This window comes from Ovis aries, chromosome 8, assembly GCF_016772045.2.
Source record: "Ovis aries strain OAR_USU_Benz2616 breed Rambouillet chromosome 8, ARS-UI_Ramb_v3.0, whole genome shotgun sequence".
Lineage (NCBI taxonomy): Eukaryota > Metazoa > Chordata > Mammalia > Artiodactyla > Bovidae > Ovis > Ovis aries.
Window position 1 is genome coordinate 64,203,689 of NC_056061.1, and position 19,233 is coordinate 64,222,921.

Sequence of the window (19,233 nt, forward strand, 5' to 3'; positions counted from 1 at the left end):
GGAAAGAGTAGATCTGTTTTAGGCCTGCTTTCCTGTTTTAGGAATGCTTCCAAAACAAAACCACCTGTCATTGTTTGTTATTTGAAAAGGAAAATGGTTTAGGAGAATTCTCAATACAATGTTAGTGATATGTTCAATTCTATTTACTTTGCGATCAGCCTAGGTCAGTGAGTATGACTGAAGTACTTATTTAAAGACAAATGACACAATAAAATATATCATCACCATTTCATTGTATCATAACTTTTACCAACAAACATTTATTGAGCTCTGACTGAACATTGCAAGGACTGTTATGTACAAAAGCATTTAACCTGTATCTGCTGTTTTTGAGGGAATCCCAAAGACAACTTGATTACAGAACAGTGAACACAAAGTACCAGATTAGTTAAGTACTGATCAGAGAATGAGATGAATGTGGCAGGTGATCATATAAGCCACATTTTTGTAGAGAAGGTGAGCCCTGGGCTTGGTCTTGAGGGAAGGGAGAATGAAGACAAATATGGACCAGGTATGGACTAGGGATACTGCCGTTATGTGGTTGTGCCATTATAAGCACATGTCATTTCCCTTTTTGACATTGTGGTTTTGTGTGTTTTTGAATACAGTGTTCTAGCCAATAGCAGTTAAATGTTCCTTTTGAAGGAAATGAGTATATTATACCAATTTTTAATAGAAATTATACCAGTTCATTGGAAGGACTGAAGCTGAAGCTCCAATAGTTTGGCCACCCAATCCAAAGAACCAGCTCATTGGAAAAGACCCTGATGCTGGGGAAGATTGAAGGCAAAAGGAGAAGAAGGCGGCAGAGAATGACATGGTTAGATAGCATCACTGAGTCAATGGACATGAATTTGAGCAAACTCCTGGAGATAGTGAAGGACAGGGGAGTCTGGCATGCTGCAGTCCATGGGATCACAGAGTCAGACACGACTTAGCAGCTGACCAATGATGACGATGATACCAATTTTAATGGAAATAATGAGGAAGAAGTGCATTTTTCTAATTTGCACCAAAAAATATCTTATGGATGCAGGTATTGAGAAGAGCCTCTGTACTTCCACATTTCAGGGCTTGTATTTGGGGTAGGAGTAGGGCAAGATTGTAAAAATACTTGATTGTTATTGACAGTGATAATAAAATCTTACTTTTGAAAATAATTTTAGGATGGCATGTTTTGAGTGAGTGGAGATTTAATATGGATGATTCTAGTTTACTGACATGGAACTCTTCCATATTCAAATGAGACTTTGGTACTCTTGAATGTCTGGAATAGCCTGAAGTCCTCAGTTGGGCAGCAACTGACTGGTAGGACCTGTAGGACTGTCTTTTCAAAAGCACATAAGAATGATAGTCACAGCCAGTAGGTTGGAGAGTTCCCAGTCTTGGGAATGGGACTTCAGAGGGATTGTGTGGGAAGCAAACAACTCCTAGAACCAAGAAAATTAGCTCATCTAGAATGGTTCATTCTCACATGATTCAGAATAGCAGAGGTTTTACTGCAGTGCATGGGCTTCCCTTGTGGCTCAGCTGGTAAAGAATTTGCCTGCAATGTGGGAGACCTGGGTTTGATCCCTGGGTTGGGAAGATCCTCTGGAGAAGGGAAAAGGCTACCCACTCTAGTATTCTGGCCTGGAGAATTCCATGGACTATATAGTCCATGGGGTCGCAAAGAGCTGAGCAACTTTCACTTTGCTGCAGTACACAAGAACAGTAAAATAACATAAATCCTTTCATAAGAAACAGATTTTCCAAAGAAAAGTTGAAACAACAGCTCATCAGCATTTTGAAATCAGTCATTAACAATGTGACTAGTTGATAAATTTGCAGTAACTCTAGTGGCCTAAAAGTTTTCTCATGATTCCTTGCCATACAGACTGAAAAAGACTGGGTACAGTGTCATCAGGGAATTCATGGCCAGGAAAGCTTTTAGAGTTCAAAGGACAACACAGTTAACTCTTGAACAAAGCAGGGGGTTAGGGGCATTGACCCTCCATGAAGTGCAAAATCTGTGTATAATATATAGTCAGCCCTCTGTATTCCCAGTTCCTCATCTCTACAGTTCCCTACCCACAGATTCAACCAATGTCAGATACTGCAGTATTATAGTATTTGCTATTGGAAAAAAAATCCATGCATGATTAGATCTTCACAGTTCAAATGTGTGTTGTTTAAGGGTCAAAACTAACTCATTATGTGCAATGCACTCTTGACCTATTCTGTTTAATTTAATAAATTTGTTTCATTTTTTCCACAGACAAGTGGCTAGGATTCACTGAATTGATTTCAGGGTGCATGAATAGGTCAGGTTCCTCAGTTTGAGGATAAGCCCCTGTGGGACTGCCTGCCTGGGGGAACAAACATCCCAGCTGATCTTCACCTATCACAAAATCCATTCATTTGCATCTTGGACCAAGTCTCCTGTTAAATTCTTTTCTTTACTCTCCTCTTTCTTTTCCCAACTTTTCAGTAATTCCATTAGAATTACAGTGGTTGTATAGATATGGTCTCCTGAGCTGATCCTCCCAAACTCTATCTTGCAGTCCTATAGCTAGCTGCAGGCTGTAGACAAGAGGGGAAGGCGGGGCCGTGTGTGTGATCCATTTCACCTGCGAAACCTTAACAGGGGATTTCCCTGGTGGCTCAGCAGTAAAGAATCCGCCTGCAATGCAGGAGACGCAGGAGACCTAGGTGAGATCCCTGGGTCAGGAAAATCCCCTGGAGAAGGGAATGGCAACCTACTCCAGTATTCTTGCCTGGAAAATTGCATGGACAGAGGAGCCTGGTGGGGTACAGTCCATGGAGTCGCAAAGAGTTGGACATGACTGAAGCGACCAAGCATCCATGCATGCATGCAACCTTGACAAGATCAGCGGGAGCAACCACACCCTCCCTGGCCAGCTGTCTTCTTCTCTAGGCTGAGTGTTCTTTTGATGTATAAATTGGATGGATTTTGTTTTCCTCCTCGATGTTTTCTTGTGTCATGGAGAAGACAGATACACCAGAGTTTGAGGATTAGTGTCTCACTTCATCACCACTTTGGCCTTTTTCTAGTGACCCTCAACTTTCTTATCTTTTAAATTGGGTAAAATACACATAACATTCACTGTCTTAACCATTTTAAGTGTACAGTTCAATATTGTTAAGTAAATTCACATTGTTGTGCAAATGGATTTCCAGAAATTTTCATCATGCAAAACTGAAACTCTATAACCCATTAAACGATAGCTCTCCATTTCCTCCTTTCCTTCTAGTGATTTTTTTTAAATATTCTGCTTTTCTTACAGTTTGACCTTTTTGTCATAGGTGGCAAAATCTATGTGAACTATACTTTTCTCAGGTAACCAACACTGACACTCTTTACTTATATACTAACTAAAAATGTACACTTCCTGTTTCCTTTATGGATATTTGTTTGGTCGTATTTTCCTTCTGACTTTTATGTTGACATGATGCGTGTCTGATGTGTCATATTCACTCTTTCACTTTGGTATATCAGAGAAGCATGGAAAGAACATTCAGAGGTCATCCTCAGGATTCTTACGAGAGGCAAAAATAGAAACAAACTACTCTAGGGTTAGTAACAACAACTCCTGCTCCAATATTTTACTTTTAAATGGGCTGGGTGACACATGCATTCTTTTAACTGAGCACAAATTTTGATTCTAACAACACAAGAGAAGACTCTACACATGGACATCACCAGATGGTCCATACTGAAATCAGATTGATTATATTTTGCAGTCAAAGATGGAGAAGTTCTATACAGTCAGCAAAAACAAGACTGGGAGCTGACTGTGGCTCAGATCATGAACTACTTATTGCCAAATTCAGACTTAAATTGAAGAAAGTAGGGAAAACCACTAGACCATTCAGGTATGACCTAAATCAAATCCCTTACGGTTATACAGTGGAAGTGAGAAGTAGATTCAAGGGGTTAAACTGGATAGACAGAGTGCCTGAAGTACTATGGATGGAGGTTCATGACATTGTACAGGAGGTAGTGATCAAGACCGACCGCAAGAAAAAGAAATGCAAAAAGACAAAATGGCTGTCTGAGAAGGTCATACAAAGAGCTGAGGAGAGAGGAGAAACTAAAGGCAAAGGAGAAAAGGAAAGATATAACCAGCTGAATGCAGAGTTTGAAAGAATAGTAAGGAGAGATAAGAAAGCCTTCCTCAGTGATCAGTGCAAAGAAATAGAGGAAAACAATAGAGTGGGAAAGGCTAGAGATCTGTTCAAGAAAATTACAGACATTTCATGTAAAGATGGGCAAAATAAAGGATAGAAATGGTAAGGACCTAACAGAAGCAGAAGATATTAAAAGAGGTGGCAAGGATACACAGAAGAACTATACAAAAGAGATGTTAATGACTCAGAAAGCCATGATGGTGTGATCACTCACTTAGAGCCAGACATCCTGGAATGAGAAGTCAAGTGGGCTTTAGAAAGCATCACTGCAAACAAAGCTAGTGGAGCTGATGGAATTCCATTGAGCTATTTGAAATCCTAAAAGATGATGCTATGAAAGTGCTGTACTCAATATGCCAGCAAATTTGGAAAACTCAGCAGTGGCCACAGGACTGGAAAAGGTCAGTTTTCTTTCCAATCCCAAAGAAAGGCAATGCCAGAGAATGCTCAAACTACTGTCACAATTGCATTCATCTCACACACTAGCCAAGTAATGCTCAAAATTCTCCAAGCCAGGCTTCAACAGTACGTGAACTGTGAACTTCCAGATGTTCAAGCTGGTTTTAGAAAAGGCAGACGAACCAGAGATCAAATTGCCAACATCTGCTGGATCATCAAAAAAGCAAAATAATTCCAGAAAAACATCTACTTCTGCTTTATTGACTATGCCAAAGCCTTTGACTGTGTGGTTCACAATAAACCGTGGAAAATTCTTAAGGAGATGGGAATCCCAGACCACCTGACTTGCCTCTTGAGCAGTTGGTATGCAGGTGAAGAAGCAACAGTTAGAACTGGACATGGAACAACAGACTGGTTCCAAATAGGAAAAGGAGTACTTCAAGGCTGTATATTGTCACTCTGCTTATTTAACTTCTATACAGAGTCCTGTATATTGTCATTTGCTTATTTAACTTCTATGCAGAGTACTCATGTGAAATGCCGGGCTGAATGAAGCACAAGCTGGAATTAAGATTGCTGGGAGAAATATCAGTAACCTCAGATATGCAGATGACACCATCCTTATGGCAGAAAGTGAAGAACTAAAGAGCCTCTTAATGAAAGTGAAAGAGGAGAGTGAAAAAATTGGCTTAAAACTCAACATTCAGAAAACTAAGATTATGGCATCCAGTCCTATCACTTCATGGCACATAGACGGGGAAACAATGGAAGCAGTGAGAGGCTTTATTTTTTTGGGCTCCAAAATCACTGCAGATGGTAAGTGCAGCCATGAAATTAAAAGACATTTGCTCCTTGGAAGAAAAGCTATGACAAACCTAGACAGCATATTAAAAAACAGACATTACTTTACCAACAAAGGTCTGTCTAGTCAAGGCTATGGTTTTTCCAGTAGTCGTGTATGGATGTGAGCATTGGAGTATAAGGAAAGCTGAGTGCTGAAGAATTAATGCTTTTGAACTGTGGTGTTGGAGAAGACTCTTGAGAGTCCCTTGGACAGCAAGGAGATCAAACCAGTCAATCCTGAAGGAAATCAGTCCGGAATATTCATTGGAAGGACAGATGCTGAAGATGAACCTCCAATACTTTGGCCATTTAATGCCAATGACTCATTAGAAAAGACCCTGATGCTCGGAAAGATTGAAGGTGGGAGGAGAAGGGGACAACAGAGGATGAGATGGTTGGATGGCATCACCAACGTGATGGATATGAGTTTGAGTAGGCTCCAGGAGTTGGTGATGGACAGGGAAGCCTGGAGTGCTGTAGTCCATGGGGTCACAAAGAGTCAGACATGACTGAGCGACTGAACTGAACTGACTGAAATTTTAATTACAAACATTCATAGCATATATGAAACATAAAGTTGTCTAGGAATTGTCTTAGCCAACTTAGGTGATTTGGCTTGGGAAGTAATCCAATTATTATTACAGTTGCAGAGAAATTGCCTCTCATCTTAAATAAATACAGTGAGGTCTTCTGAGATTAAAGACTGTGATTACCTGTCTTTGAGAGTTGACTCACTGATCTTTCCCCTTGGGTAGTATTTTGTGTCTGCAATTCTGTGTTGTGTTGATATTGCTGACTTTCCACATCTACCACCATCTTCAGCCTTATTGATCGAATGAACACTCTGTTTGTAGCCACAGTTGTATTCCATTGATCATCTCTGACATTTACTCTATTGCCTTGGTTTGTATAATTGAAAGCCAGACGTCTCTTCCCTAAGTGAGAATCATGCCCCAGACTGGCAAGCTATTGTTTTAGGACTGAAAAGTGACTTCCAGCTAGGAAAACACAATCTGTCCTTTACATTGTCTTTGCTCAGACCATAGAGATGGGGACTAAGATGTCTCCCTTCTACTAACCCACTCTTTTTTTTTTTTTGCAGCTTCATGGTTGGTTTTGGCCAAACTTTTTATTTAGTATTCTGTAGTTGCTTAACACACACTTAAATGATCTTACTGGGGAGGGGGAAAGGAGAGGTTCTTGCAGATTCCCAAGGAAATGTCAGAAAGGCAAAATATGGCCAGCATTATCCATTTGCTTTTTTTCTGGGTTTACTGGGCGAATAGCACTTTCCTTACATATATGCATCTGATCTCAGGTTTTTCATACTGAGAACATTTGAGATTTCAGCTTGAAGACACTCTGAAATCCTAAAAGTAGCATACCCCGACCACCCTCTAATAGCTAGCTTGTATATATAGGCAGGAGGATTCATCTCTCCATTTTAGATGACTAGATATTTTGTGTAAGATAAACTAATTGCCTCATCATTTACTGGGGAAAATCCTATAGGAAGTGGCCTTTAGGGACACTTTTACTTGTAAGATTACACCACTAGTACACATGTCAAGTCTTAACACACTTAACATTCCATTTGCTTGTTGAAAGCAATGTCATAAAAGCAAAGATTAAACATGTTTTACTTTCTTTCCTCATAAGAACATAAAAAGTATGGAAGGGGAACCTAACAGGAAATTTAAAAAAAGTAACACAATCTTTCCTTTTAGTAGTCCTTGGGTAGTTATGATAGAACAGGTTCCACTTTTGTTTGTTTCTTTGAACAGGGATTTTGGTCCAAAGTTGTTTGTTTTTAATATCTGCTTCTGCCTCCCCCTCTATCAGAATGGCTTCCTCCATGGCCACCATCTCTTGGTGCTCCGCGGCTTGAACTGCCATAGAAATCTCGTGGAGGAGGGTACCCCCTTTCCATAGAAGGGGGAAGCCCTCTTTTTTGTCTGCCAACCCGATCATGACCACTTGAGTAGAGATCACTTTGGCTGCTTGAGTAACTGTCTCGACTTCCACCATGTCCGTCATGTGAGCTGCTATAATCATCTTAGCAACTGCTTCCACCATAAGATAGCAGGGGCCCTCGTGGAGCACCATGTGAGTTACCATAACTCTCATATGAATCTCTATAGGAACCTCCACTTGGATGATCTGAATAGTCACAATCACAACCATAGCCATTTCTATCACTATAGCCTCTTGGTGGATGGATAGTCATCACGTGAACTAGAATGACCATAATCACGGTCAGTATAATCTCTTGGTGGTGGTGCATAATCTCTTGTATCACGAGAACTTGGGTAATCTCTGCTTGAATAGCTGTCCTTAGTAGAATATCCATCATCTCTTGGGGACAAATAAATATCTCTACGAGAGGGCAAGGGCTCCCTTCGAGGTGGACCTCCTTAACTATCTCTTCCACATGATACAGGAGCTCTTCCTCCCATTCCACTGCTGCTTCGAACTGGTCCTGAAGGGGCAGATCTTCTGGGTGGAGGACCCCCACTTCGTGGTGGTGGTCCTCTTTTTACCGGAAGTGGTCCCTTGGAAGAACTCATATTAAAATTCATGGAATAGCCACCATCATCCATGTGCCCTCCATGGGATGGAGGTCCCCTGGTTCCTCCATTTCCTCCTCTTCCTCCTCGAAGGCCTCTGGGAGGGCCTCTGCTTCCTGGAGGCGGAGGTGGTCCACGTCTACCACTTTCAAATGACGGTTTAGTGGCTTGTTCTACCTTGATGGCTTTTCCATCTAAGGACTTTCCATTCATGTCTCTGGCTGCATCCTTAGCATCTGCTGGGCTTTCAAAGGTGACAGAAGCAAATCCTCTAGATTTGTTGGTTTCACGATCTTTTAGAGAACTTCCACTATTTGTCCATATTTGCCAAATACTGCTTCAAGGGCTTTCTCATTGGTTTCTGTATTGAGGCCACCAATAAAGAGCTTTCCTGGGCGATCTGCCTCAACCATTTTTCCCCCCTGGTTAAAATTGGAGAGGTGACGACGGTCTCAAGCTCCTACGAGCTCGCCAACAACAGCTTCCTAGCAGCTCGGCACGCGGGAGGGCAGCTGACCCTGAGAACGGAAGCTGTAAGGCGCTCGCACTACTGTGCAACGAGCTAACCCACTCTTTCAGTTGTCAGACCAAAGGAAGTATTTGAGTGGTTTGCAAAATCATCTGTGATATACTTTGTTTAAGCTGACTTAAAACCCAACATTCTAAAAACTAAGATCATGGCATCCAATCCCATCACTTCATAGCAAATAGAAGGGGAAAAAGTGGAATCAATGGTAGATTTTATTTTCTTGGCTCCAAAATCGCTGCAGATGATGACTCCAGGCATGAAATTAGAGGATGCTTGCTCCTTGGAAGAAAAGCTATGACCAACCTAGACAGCATACTAAAAAGCAGAGACATCACTTTGCTGACAAAGGTCCATCTAGTCAAAGCTATTGTTTTTCCAGTAGTCATGTATGGCTATGAGAGTTGGACCATAAAGAAGGCTGCATGCATGCATGCATGTGTGTGAGCTCAGTCGTGTCCAATTCTTTGTGACCCCATAGACTGTAGCCCGCCAGGCCCCTCTGTCCATGGAATTTTCCAGGCAAGAATACTGGAATGGGTTGCCATTTCCTCTTCCAGGGGATCTTCCCAAGCCAGGGATGGAACCTGTGTCTCTCACGTCTTCTACATTAGCAGGTAGTTCTTTACCACTGTGCCACCAGGGAAGCCCATAGAAGAGTGCTGAAGAATTGATGCTTTATAACTGTGGTTCTGGAGCAGACTTTTGAGTTCCTTGGACAGCAAGAAGAGCAAACCAGTCAATCCTAAAGGAAATCAATCCTGCATATTCATTGGAATGACTGATGCTGAAGCTGGAGCTGTAGTACTTTGGCCACCTGATGTGAAGAGCCAACTTACTGGAAAAGACCCTGATGCTGGGAAAGATTGAGGACAAGAGGAGAAGGGGATGACAGAGGATGGGATGGTTGTATGGCATTGCAGACTCAATGGACATGAGTTTGAGCAAACTCCAGGAGATTGTGAATGACAGGGAAGCTTGGGGTACTGCAGTTCATGAGGTGGCAAAGAATTGGACATTACTTAGTGGCTGAACAACAACAGACTTTGTTTTACAGGGTTTAAACTTTTAAAAAATATAGTGCTGATACTTTTCAATAGAAGCTTGTTTAAGCATTATTACATGTAGGGATTCAGAGCCTCCATATTCTTCTTGATGTTTAAGTAATTATTGAAATTTTGAAAATGCCTTGAAGACAAAAGAGATAGACAAGAGAGGGTCCTTGCAGAGAGAGCCAAGCACCATGGAAAGCAAAGTGATGGAGGAGGCAGGGTTAACTCAGTTTAGTACCATGCTTCTACAGCCCTGGAAATTCTCTATGTTCATGAACTAGGGCTGAACAGGGTCCTGAGATCATCTTTTCCAGTGGTTCTGAAGCTTTTTGGCAATTAAAGAACTTCTTTGTCTCATCTATCACTATGTGTGTCCTTACCCATGAGATAACAAAGCCTTCCTCAGCGATCAATGCAAAGAAATAGAGGAAAGCAACAGAATAGGAAAGACTCAAGATCTCTTCAAGAAAATTAGAGATACCAAGGGAACATTTCATGCAAAAATGGACTCAATAAAGGACAGAAATGGTAGGGACCTAACAGAAGCAGAAGATATTAAGAAGAGGTGGCAAGAATACACAGAAAAACTGCACAAAGACGATCTTCACGACCCAGATAATCACGATTGTGTGATCACTCACCTAGAGCCAGACATCCTGAAATGTGAAGTCAAGTGGGCCTTAGAAAGCATCACTACGAACAAAGCTAGTGGAGGTGATGGAATTCCTGTTGAGCTATTTCAAATCCTGAAAGATGATGCTGTGAAAGTGCTGCACTCAATATGTCAGCAAATCTGGCAAACTCAGCAGTGGCCACAGGACTGGAAAAGGTCAGTTTTCATTCCAATCCCAAAGAAAGGCAATGCCAAAGAATGCTCAAATTACCTCACAATTACACTCATCTCACACGCTAGTAAAGTAATGCTCAAAATTCTCCAAGCCTGGCTTTAGCAATATGTGAACTGTGAACTTCCAAATGTTCAAGCTGGTTTTAGAAAAGGCAGAGGAACCAGAGATCAAATTGCCAACATTGACTGGATTGTGGAAAAAGCAAGAAAGTTCCAGAAAAACATCATTTCTGCTTTATTGACTATGCCAAAGCCTTTGACTATGTGGATCACAATAAACCGTGGAAAATTCTGAAAGAGATGGCAATACCAGACCACTTGACCTGCCTCTTGAAAAACCTAAATGCAGTTCAGGAAGCAGCAGTTAGAACTGGACATGGAGCAACAGACTGGTTCAAATTAGGAAAAGAAGTATGTCAAGGCTGTATATTGTCACCCTGCTTATTTAACTTATATGCAGAGCATCATGAGAAATGCTGGGCTGGAAGAAGCACAAGCTGGAATCGAGATTGCTGGGAAAAATATCAATAACTTCAGATATGCAGATGACACCACCCTTATGGCAGAAAGTGAAGAGGAACTAAAAGGCCTCTTGATGAAAGTGAAAGAGGAGAGTGAAAATGTTGGCTTAAAGCTCAACATTCAGAAAACGAAGATCATGGCATCTGGTCCCATCACTTCATGGAAAACAGTGGAAACAGTGTCAGACTTTGTTTTTTGGGCTCCAAAATCACTGCAGATGGTGATTGCAGCCATGAAATTAAAAGATGTTTACTTCTTGGGAGGAAAGTTATGACCAACCTAGAGAGCATATTAAAAAGCAGAGATATTACTTTGCCAAGAAAGGTCTGTCTAGTCAAGGCTATGGTTTTTCCTGTGGTCATGTATGGATGTGAGAGTTGGACTGTGAAGAAGGCTGAGCGCCAAAGAATTGATGCTTTTGAACTGTGGTGTTGGAGAAGACTCTTGAGAGTCCCTTGGACTGCAAGGAGATCCAACCAGTCCATTCTAAAGGAGATCAGTCCTGGGTGTTCATTGGAAGGACTGATGCTGATGCTGAAACTCCAATACTTCTGCCACCTCATGAGAAAAGCTGATTCATCAGAAAAGACCCTGATGCTGGGAGGGATTGAGGGCAGGAGGAGAAGGGGACGACAGAGGATGAGATGGCTAGATGGCATTACTGAGTCGATGCACATGAGTTTGTGTGAACTCCAGGAGTTGGTGATGGACAGGGAGGCCTGGCGTGCTGTGATTCATGGGGTCACAAAGAATTGGACCCGACTGAGCGACTGAACTGAATTGGACTGAACCCATGAGATAACACTAGTATTAACTCATACACTAATTAGTCGTTAGCATTTTAATTAATATTATTGTTAGCACTAGATTGTGAGTTTAATTAAGCAGGCATTGTTGGTTCTTTAATTGAGTAGTATATCTCTAACATATAGAGCCATGCGAAGCCCTTAGATGCTCAGTAAATATTAGTTGAATTAATTATGCTTATTATGGGGCAGACACTAAATTAAGTGCTTTGGATGCATAACTTGAAAACAAACTGCATATATTACATAGACTCATTTTCCTTTTATAAACTGAACCAACTATATGAATAGCTACCATCCATGCTGCTAAGCGAAGATGTTATAATGTCAAAAACAACTACATTTTAGATAGCAGCTGCTGTCTCATATGCTGTTATGTTTTGGAAATACTGAAAAGTAATAGGCTTCCAAGAGGTCAAAGGACTCCAGCTTGGGATCTTAGATACATTGCAGCATCCTTGTTTTACAGACCAGGAAGTTTAGGTCCAAGGAGGTTTAGGTGAATTGTACAGAATCAGACAGCTTCTCAGCAGAAGAGCCATCTGGTCCCTGGACTCCGCCCAGTTTTGAGGATTGAACAAGGAACGCTGGCAAGTCTAGACCCTGGTTTCTTCTTTTTCAAACTTGAGGGAGTATAGGTGGGACATTAAATCATACCTTTCAGGTTATTAAAGGCCTGTTTTCTGATACCAGCTGAATGAACCACTCTCTAGCCCAGAGTCTCATGGTATTAATGCATTCTTCATTTAGCATAGAAGAGTAGAGATTGCTTATAACAGATGCTGTGAACACTGAATAGCTTCAAGTACTGTCTGTTGTATACCTCAAGGCTTTGTGCTGTGAATGGGACAGAGATAGAGCCAGAAGCCCTGACTTGATGCTCTGGATTCTCCCCTCCTACCAACGCCTGCCCCACTACAGTCAGGTCACACCTCCTTCCCCCTGCCTACTTCTGGCTCTGGAACTGCCACTGCCTGCCACCTACCTCACACCATGAAATGATGTGCTCTGTGACTGCCTAAACGATGATCTTGAGTTTGTAACTTTATAATTTAATCTTTTAATTCTGAGTCCTTTGAATCTATTAATAGTGAAAAAATATATTGTTCAAATTTCTATGTAATTAATATTTTAAAACTGTTTTGGTATATTAGTGGGGAAACAAGTCATCATTGTGTTTGGTAAACACATTGGAAAAGTGTTCTTTAGGAAGGTTAGAAATCAAAATGTTATCTTTGTTTTTGTCTATGCAGTGATGTAATTTGTTATTTTGCTTCTTTTAAATTTTCCTTTAAAAAAAGGTAGGGCTTCCCTGGTGGCTCAGAGGTTAAAGCATCTGCCTGGAATGCAGGAGACCCAGGTTTGATCCCTGGGTCGGGAAGATCCCCCTGGAGAAGAAAATGGCAACCCACTCCAGTACTCTTGCCTGGAGAATCCCATGGAGGGAGGAGCCTACAGGCTACAGTCCATGGGGTCACAAAGAGTCAGACACGACTGAGGTAAAAAAGGTACAAATATTCATTGAACTTGTTTGTTCATACAATGAATAACTTTTTAATATTTACAATGGACAAGTATTCAGCACTCAGTACATAAACATTTATAAGTGAAACATTCAAATCTTAAATTAATGCTGCCCAGTTTTGGAAGGCTTCTGATTTTCTCGCTTTTGGTGAATTTTCACTGTGTGATTTTACAGTCCCTTTAGCACGTGGGCATTTCTCCCAGCCGGGGAATTAGGACTCTGTGGCCCAGCCTGTGGCACGATGAGCAGAGCCCCAAGGGCCCCAGAAAGATGGGAGAAGTCTGGCATTCCTCCAGAGCCAGCTGATGCATGAACCTTTATTTTTGAGCCTGCAATATGAATTCCTATAATCTAATCAAAATATACTCATAACAACATGAAACCAAATAAAAATGATTTCTAACTTGTCCGCCGTTTTTAATCATTCAGCACTGGCAAGGCCAGCATGACTCTATTTTGCTGACTCTATTTTTCTAATTTCCTTTTACTGTGAATAATATCAAACAAGTAAGGACATTTTCAGTATTGGGAATTATGCTGCTAAGTCACTTCAGTCATGTCCGACTCTGTGTGACCCCATAGACGGCAGCCCACCAGGCTCCCCAGTCCCTGGGACTCTCCAGGCAAGAACACTGGAGTGGGTTGCCATTTCCTTCTCCAACGCATGAAAGTGAAAAGTGAAAGGGAAGTCGCTCAGTCATGTCCGATTCTTTGTGACCCCATGGACTGCAGCCTACCAGGCTCCTCCATCCATGGGATTTTCCAGGCAAGAGTACTGGAGTGGGGTGCCATTGCCTTCTCCATTTGGGAATTATAGATGGTGCATTTGAACAGGTTCCATCAAGCCTTAACCTTGATAGGTTAATGGGGGAGGAGGGAGAGAGGACCTGTGAACAGATGGGCAAGGACCTGGCCACCAGCCTATTTTGGTTGACCCTCATTTGTATGTCAGCAGACCTTTTGACCAGAGGTTGTTGGTGCAGAGCATTTATTTTTCTTAGATATAACATTGTGCCTTTATTTTTACTTAAAAATAGTAAATATGAAGTTATTCTTCATTTCTAACTCCTGTCCCCACTTCCCCTCCCACGTAGAAGGCCTTGTGTAGACTATCTTTGGTTCACAGCAAGGAAGACACACTGCATGCATTGTTGTACCCCTACTTCACCTGAGCCTGCAGGACTGTCTCTTGTTCCTTCAGCACTTTAGCCTGAAGTTTCCACTCTGCTGCCTGGTTCAGCAGCTGTAAGGAGAGAGAACGCATGGAAAGACTGTCAAATTGTCTTTTAAATTACCGTTTATTGTAACTTAATGGCTTGCTAAATAATCTTCTTAAGTAATTTTTGGGGAACTTTATAAAGAATCTCAGAAAACTAACAAAACAATTAGTTTTAAAGGTCTTATTCTCAGCTAAAAGTTAGTGATTCTAATGGGGGGAAAAAAAAGGAAAGAAAGTCTCCAACTCAAACATGAATCACACAAAATTCAACCTCCCACGAAATTCTGGACCCCTCTGTAGCAATTCTGCCCAGCTATCATTCAGCCTCTGCTTGAACATTTTCAGATTATCCCTACCTGGGGCATTGTTATGAGCAACTGTTCCTTTGTATTAAACCTAACTGTTCCTTTATATTAGACCACTATTCCCCATCATTGTATGCATCAGAAGCTCCTCAGGGGCATGTTGAAATGCAGATCCTTCTCAGAGAATATGATAGGAAGTGTAGGGTGTGATTAGAATCTGCACAGGGAGCAAATACCCAAGATGGTTTGGATATTGGTAGTCCATGGATTTTGTTTTGAGAAACACTAGGTTAGAAATTTGACCTATTGGTCCAAATTCTGTATGAAGTTTACAAAACAAGTCTCGTGCCTCTACTGTAAGGCAGCCCTTCAAATACAACCATGTCAAACATGATCAGAACTGGAACTCATGGGTTAAATTGGAAAAGTTGTTTTGGCATAAAAATGACACACACACATGTAAGACATGTTATTTTAACTTAAGATGTATATTCATGTATCAATTTTGATGTAGGGCTACAATCTTTGTTTTGGATATGGATCTCCCAATTGGAATTCAGAGGGTTTTTGTTTTTTACGAAAATTATATCCATAATATGCCATATAAGAGTTATAGTTTTTTTAAAAAAAAACAATAGTGCTAGAACTGGAAGACCTAAGATATTTGATTTGTAAAGCAGCTTGATTGGATAATCCTCTTGAGTTTTACAACTTTCTTCCAGTCTTTTATATCTGCTTGCATCCAACTTGACAATCATTTTCTTTTTCTATATGCCTACATCTAGGCTTTTGAAGCATTAAAGCATAGTTTTTATAGAAACAACTTTTTGACATTTATTTCATGAGTTTATACATTATTCTATTGATTTACATAATGCTAAACCAAGGATAACTGGGAAAAGAGTTGGGAGCGAAGATCTGACTCTTGGTCTTACTTAGCTTGGGCAACCATGTTCAGATACTGCAGAGTAGCTAACTTGCCCCAGGACCCAACATGCTGTGGGCCTCGTCAGTATGTTTACAGAGAATGGTGAACGTCATGGATAACCCAGTCAGTCAGTCAGGTGGCTGTCAGTTAAGAAGTTTCTATTTTATTTCAAGATAGGCTGATAGAAATTTTTTCCTTTTTGTTAATCCATATATTTTAAAAAATGTCCATTTTTGTTATTGGAACCAAAAATAATAAAATCATTATTTTTAAAAATTTGGAGGCATCTTTTTCCTTATCCAAGTTAGTCTTGACCTCTCCATTTATAAAAGGGGGTTATATGTGTTTCTCTATGCCTCTTAGTGAGCAGTGAAGATTAGTTAGTCTAGAAGTGCACTGTAAGAGATGACTGAGGCAGCTGCAGTGCAGAAGCCCTGCAGCACCCACTCTGGTCATCTGAGCTGTGTGGCAGCAACGTACATGGTGGGCCGCTGCTTGACCCACAGGGGCCCTGTTACGATGAGTTATGAAGAGGGAGGAAGGAGGCTGCCTGTTCTTGGGATGAAGAACCCCACACCCCAGCTTTAACATGTTGTTTCAGCACTTTGAAAATATCAGAGCTGGAACCCAGGAATGACCAGCATGGAAGAACTGAGGGGGACTATCTTTCTTTTTTAACAGAAGCAGATGATATTAAGAAGAGGTGGCAAGAATACACAGAAGAACTGCACAAAAAAAGATCTTCATGATCCAGATAATCACGATGGTGTGATCACTCACCTAGAGCCAGACATCCTGGAATGTGAAGTCAAGTGGGCCGTAGGAAGCATCACTATGAACACAGCTAGTGGAGCTGATGGAATTCTAGTTGAGCTAGTTCAGACCTAAAAGATGATGCTTTGAAAATGCTGCACTCAACATGCCAGCAAATTTGGAAAACTCAGCAGTGGCCACAGAACTGGAAAAGGTCAGCTTTCATTCCAATCCCAAAGAAAGGCAATGCCAAAGAATGCTCAAGCTATTGCACAATTGCACTCATCTCGCATGCTAGTAAAGTAATGCTCAAATTCTCCAAGCCAGGCTTCAGCAATACATGAATCATGAAATTCCAGCTGTTCAAGCTGGTTTTAGAAAAGGCAGAGGAACCAGAGATCAAATTGCCAACATCCGCTGGATCATCGATAAAGCAAGAGAGTTCCAGAAAAACATCTACTTCTGCTTTATTGACTATGCCAAAGCCTTTGACTGTGTGGATCACAATAAACCGTGGAAAATTCTGAAAGAGATGGGAATAGCAGACCACCTGACCTGCCTCTTGAGAAACCTGTATGCAGGTCAGGAAGCAACAGTTAGAACTGGGCATGGAACAACAGACTGGTTCCAAATAGGAAAAGGAGTCCGTCAAGGCTGTATATTGTCACCCTGCTTATTTAACTTCTATGCAGAGTACATCATGAGAAACGCTGGGCTGGAAGAAGCACAAGCTGGAATCAAGATTGCTGGGAGAAATATCAATAACCTCAGATATGCAAATAACACTACCCTTATGGCAGAAAGTGAAGAGGAACTAAAAAGCCTCTTGATGAAAATGAAAGAGGAGAGTGAAAAAGTTGGCTTAAATCGCAACATTCAGAAAACTAAGATTGTGGCATCCAGTCCCATCACTTCATGGCAAATAGATGGGGAAAAGTGGAAACAGTGTTAGACTTTATTTTGGGGGGCTCCAAAATCACTGCAGATGGTGACTGCAGCCATGAAATTAAAAGACGCTTACTCCTTGGGAGGAAAGTTATGACCAACCTAGATAGCATATTGAAAAGCAGAGATATTACTTTTCAAACAAAGGTCTGTCTAGTTAAGGCTATGGTTTTTCCAGTGGTCATGTATGGATGTGAGAGTTGGACCATAAAGAAAGCTGTGCCGAAGAATTGATGCTTTTGAACTATGGTGTTGGAGAAGACTCCTGAGGGTCCCTTGGACTTCACGGAGATCCAACCAGTCCATCCTAAGGGAGATCAGTCCTGGGTGTTCATTGGAAGGACTGATGTTGAAGCTGAAACTCCAATACTTTGGCCACCAGATGCGAAGAATTGACTCATTTGAAAAGACCCTGATGCTGGGAAAGATTGAGGGCAGGAGGAGAAGGGGATGACAGAGGATGAGATGGTTGGATGGCATCACCAACTCAATGGACATGAGTTTGGGTAAACTCCAGGAGTTGGTGACGGGAGGCCTGGCATGCTGCAGTTCATGGGGTCGCAAAGTGTCGGACACGACTGAACGACTGAACTGAACCTTTTTTTGACTTATATCTGCTGTTCTGCTTAATCACTGAAGGAAAAGAGGGCATCATTTTAGTTTCTTGCTACGATTGGTTTACTCCGTGTCTGTCCCCTAGTCTCTCTCACAAGAATCTTTGCCTGGTTTTTCCTCTGTTGTGCCTCATATATTAAATCCAAAGGTACTGATATTCTATAGGAAGCATAGTTTACCTGAGGATAATTACATCTAAATAATAAATACTTTATTTCTTACTTTGAGAGCTAGGTTGTAAATGGATTTAATAAATTAATCTTTAAGAGCACATGGACATCTGATTGAAATTACGCAGTGCTCACCAGGTTATGTTTTCCAAAATTCACTCTTTTGTTGTCATGTTTGAAAACCAAAGTTTATTAAAAAAAAAATTACTATTTTGACAAACTGAAGTGATTCCAGTCTGATTTTAGGTAAATGTAAAGCTCGTGATCAGTTGTTAAATGGCCAAATCTGAATGACTGCTCTGTTGTCTCTCCCCAGCAGCAGACATGTGCTTTAACTCATGCCTCTGAAACACACCTGTGAGTGTGATATACTATCACAGAGCTTGGGATCTGGGGACAGATGTACTGGAGATGTAGCCAGCATATCCGGGTTACTTAGCAGTGTGTGACCTTAAGCAAGTCACATATCCTTTTATGGGCCTCAATTCTCTCATCTGTTTTGGAGTGTTTAGGGTTAATAAAATATCAGTAAAAGATACCGCTTAGTTTCTTAAACCAAAACTCAGGAGTCATCCTTGATTCTGTTTCTTCACTGTCACCATCTTCCAGTTCAAAGCATGGCTTGTTGGTTATATGTTAAAAACTTAACTTTTATCCATGTCCAGCTCTCCTTCTCCACTGCCACTTCCCCAGTCAAAGCCATCATCAGATCTTGCCCAGATTGCTGCCTAGCTCTTTTGCCCCTCTGTAGTTCACTTTCCACCTATCAGCCAAAGTCACCTTTTACAGATGCAAAGCAGACCCTGTCACTTCCTTTGCTGAAACTACCCAGTACTTTCCCATTATATTTAGAATAAAATTCAAACTATATTTCAAGCTTACAAAGCAATACAGTTTGCCCCTTGCTTACCTCTACAGTTTCATTTTGAAATTTTCTCTCATTGGGGCACCTACTCTTGCTACCCTGACTTTCTCCTATTTCTGGAGGATGTCAAGCTGGTTCCAGCATTAGGACCTTTG

The 19,233-nt window shown here is 41.2% G+C and overlaps 1 protein-coding gene, 1 non-coding gene and 1 pseudogene across 2 annotated transcripts in view; 1 reads left to right on the plus strand and 2 right to left on the minus strand.

Annotated features, from left to right (window-relative positions):
* Positions 1-19,233, minus strand: part of TXLNB (taxilin beta) — a 55,833-nt gene that overhangs the window by 9,393 nt on the left and 27,207 nt on the right. The window contains exon 7 of the mRNA XM_027972501.2: positions 14,447-14,521. Within this exon, the coding sequence (XP_027828302.2) occupies positions 14,447-14,521 (75 nt within the window). The remainder of the gene's footprint in view (positions 1-14,446; positions 14,522-19,233) is intronic.
* On the minus strand, positions 233-8,563 carry LOC114116106 (RNA-binding motif protein, X chromosome-like; annotated as a pseudogene).
* Positions 13,063-13,134, plus strand: TRNAS-GGA (transfer RNA serine (anticodon GGA)). Its single transcript has one exon. It is a non-coding gene; the product is annotated as a tRNA-Ser (tRNA).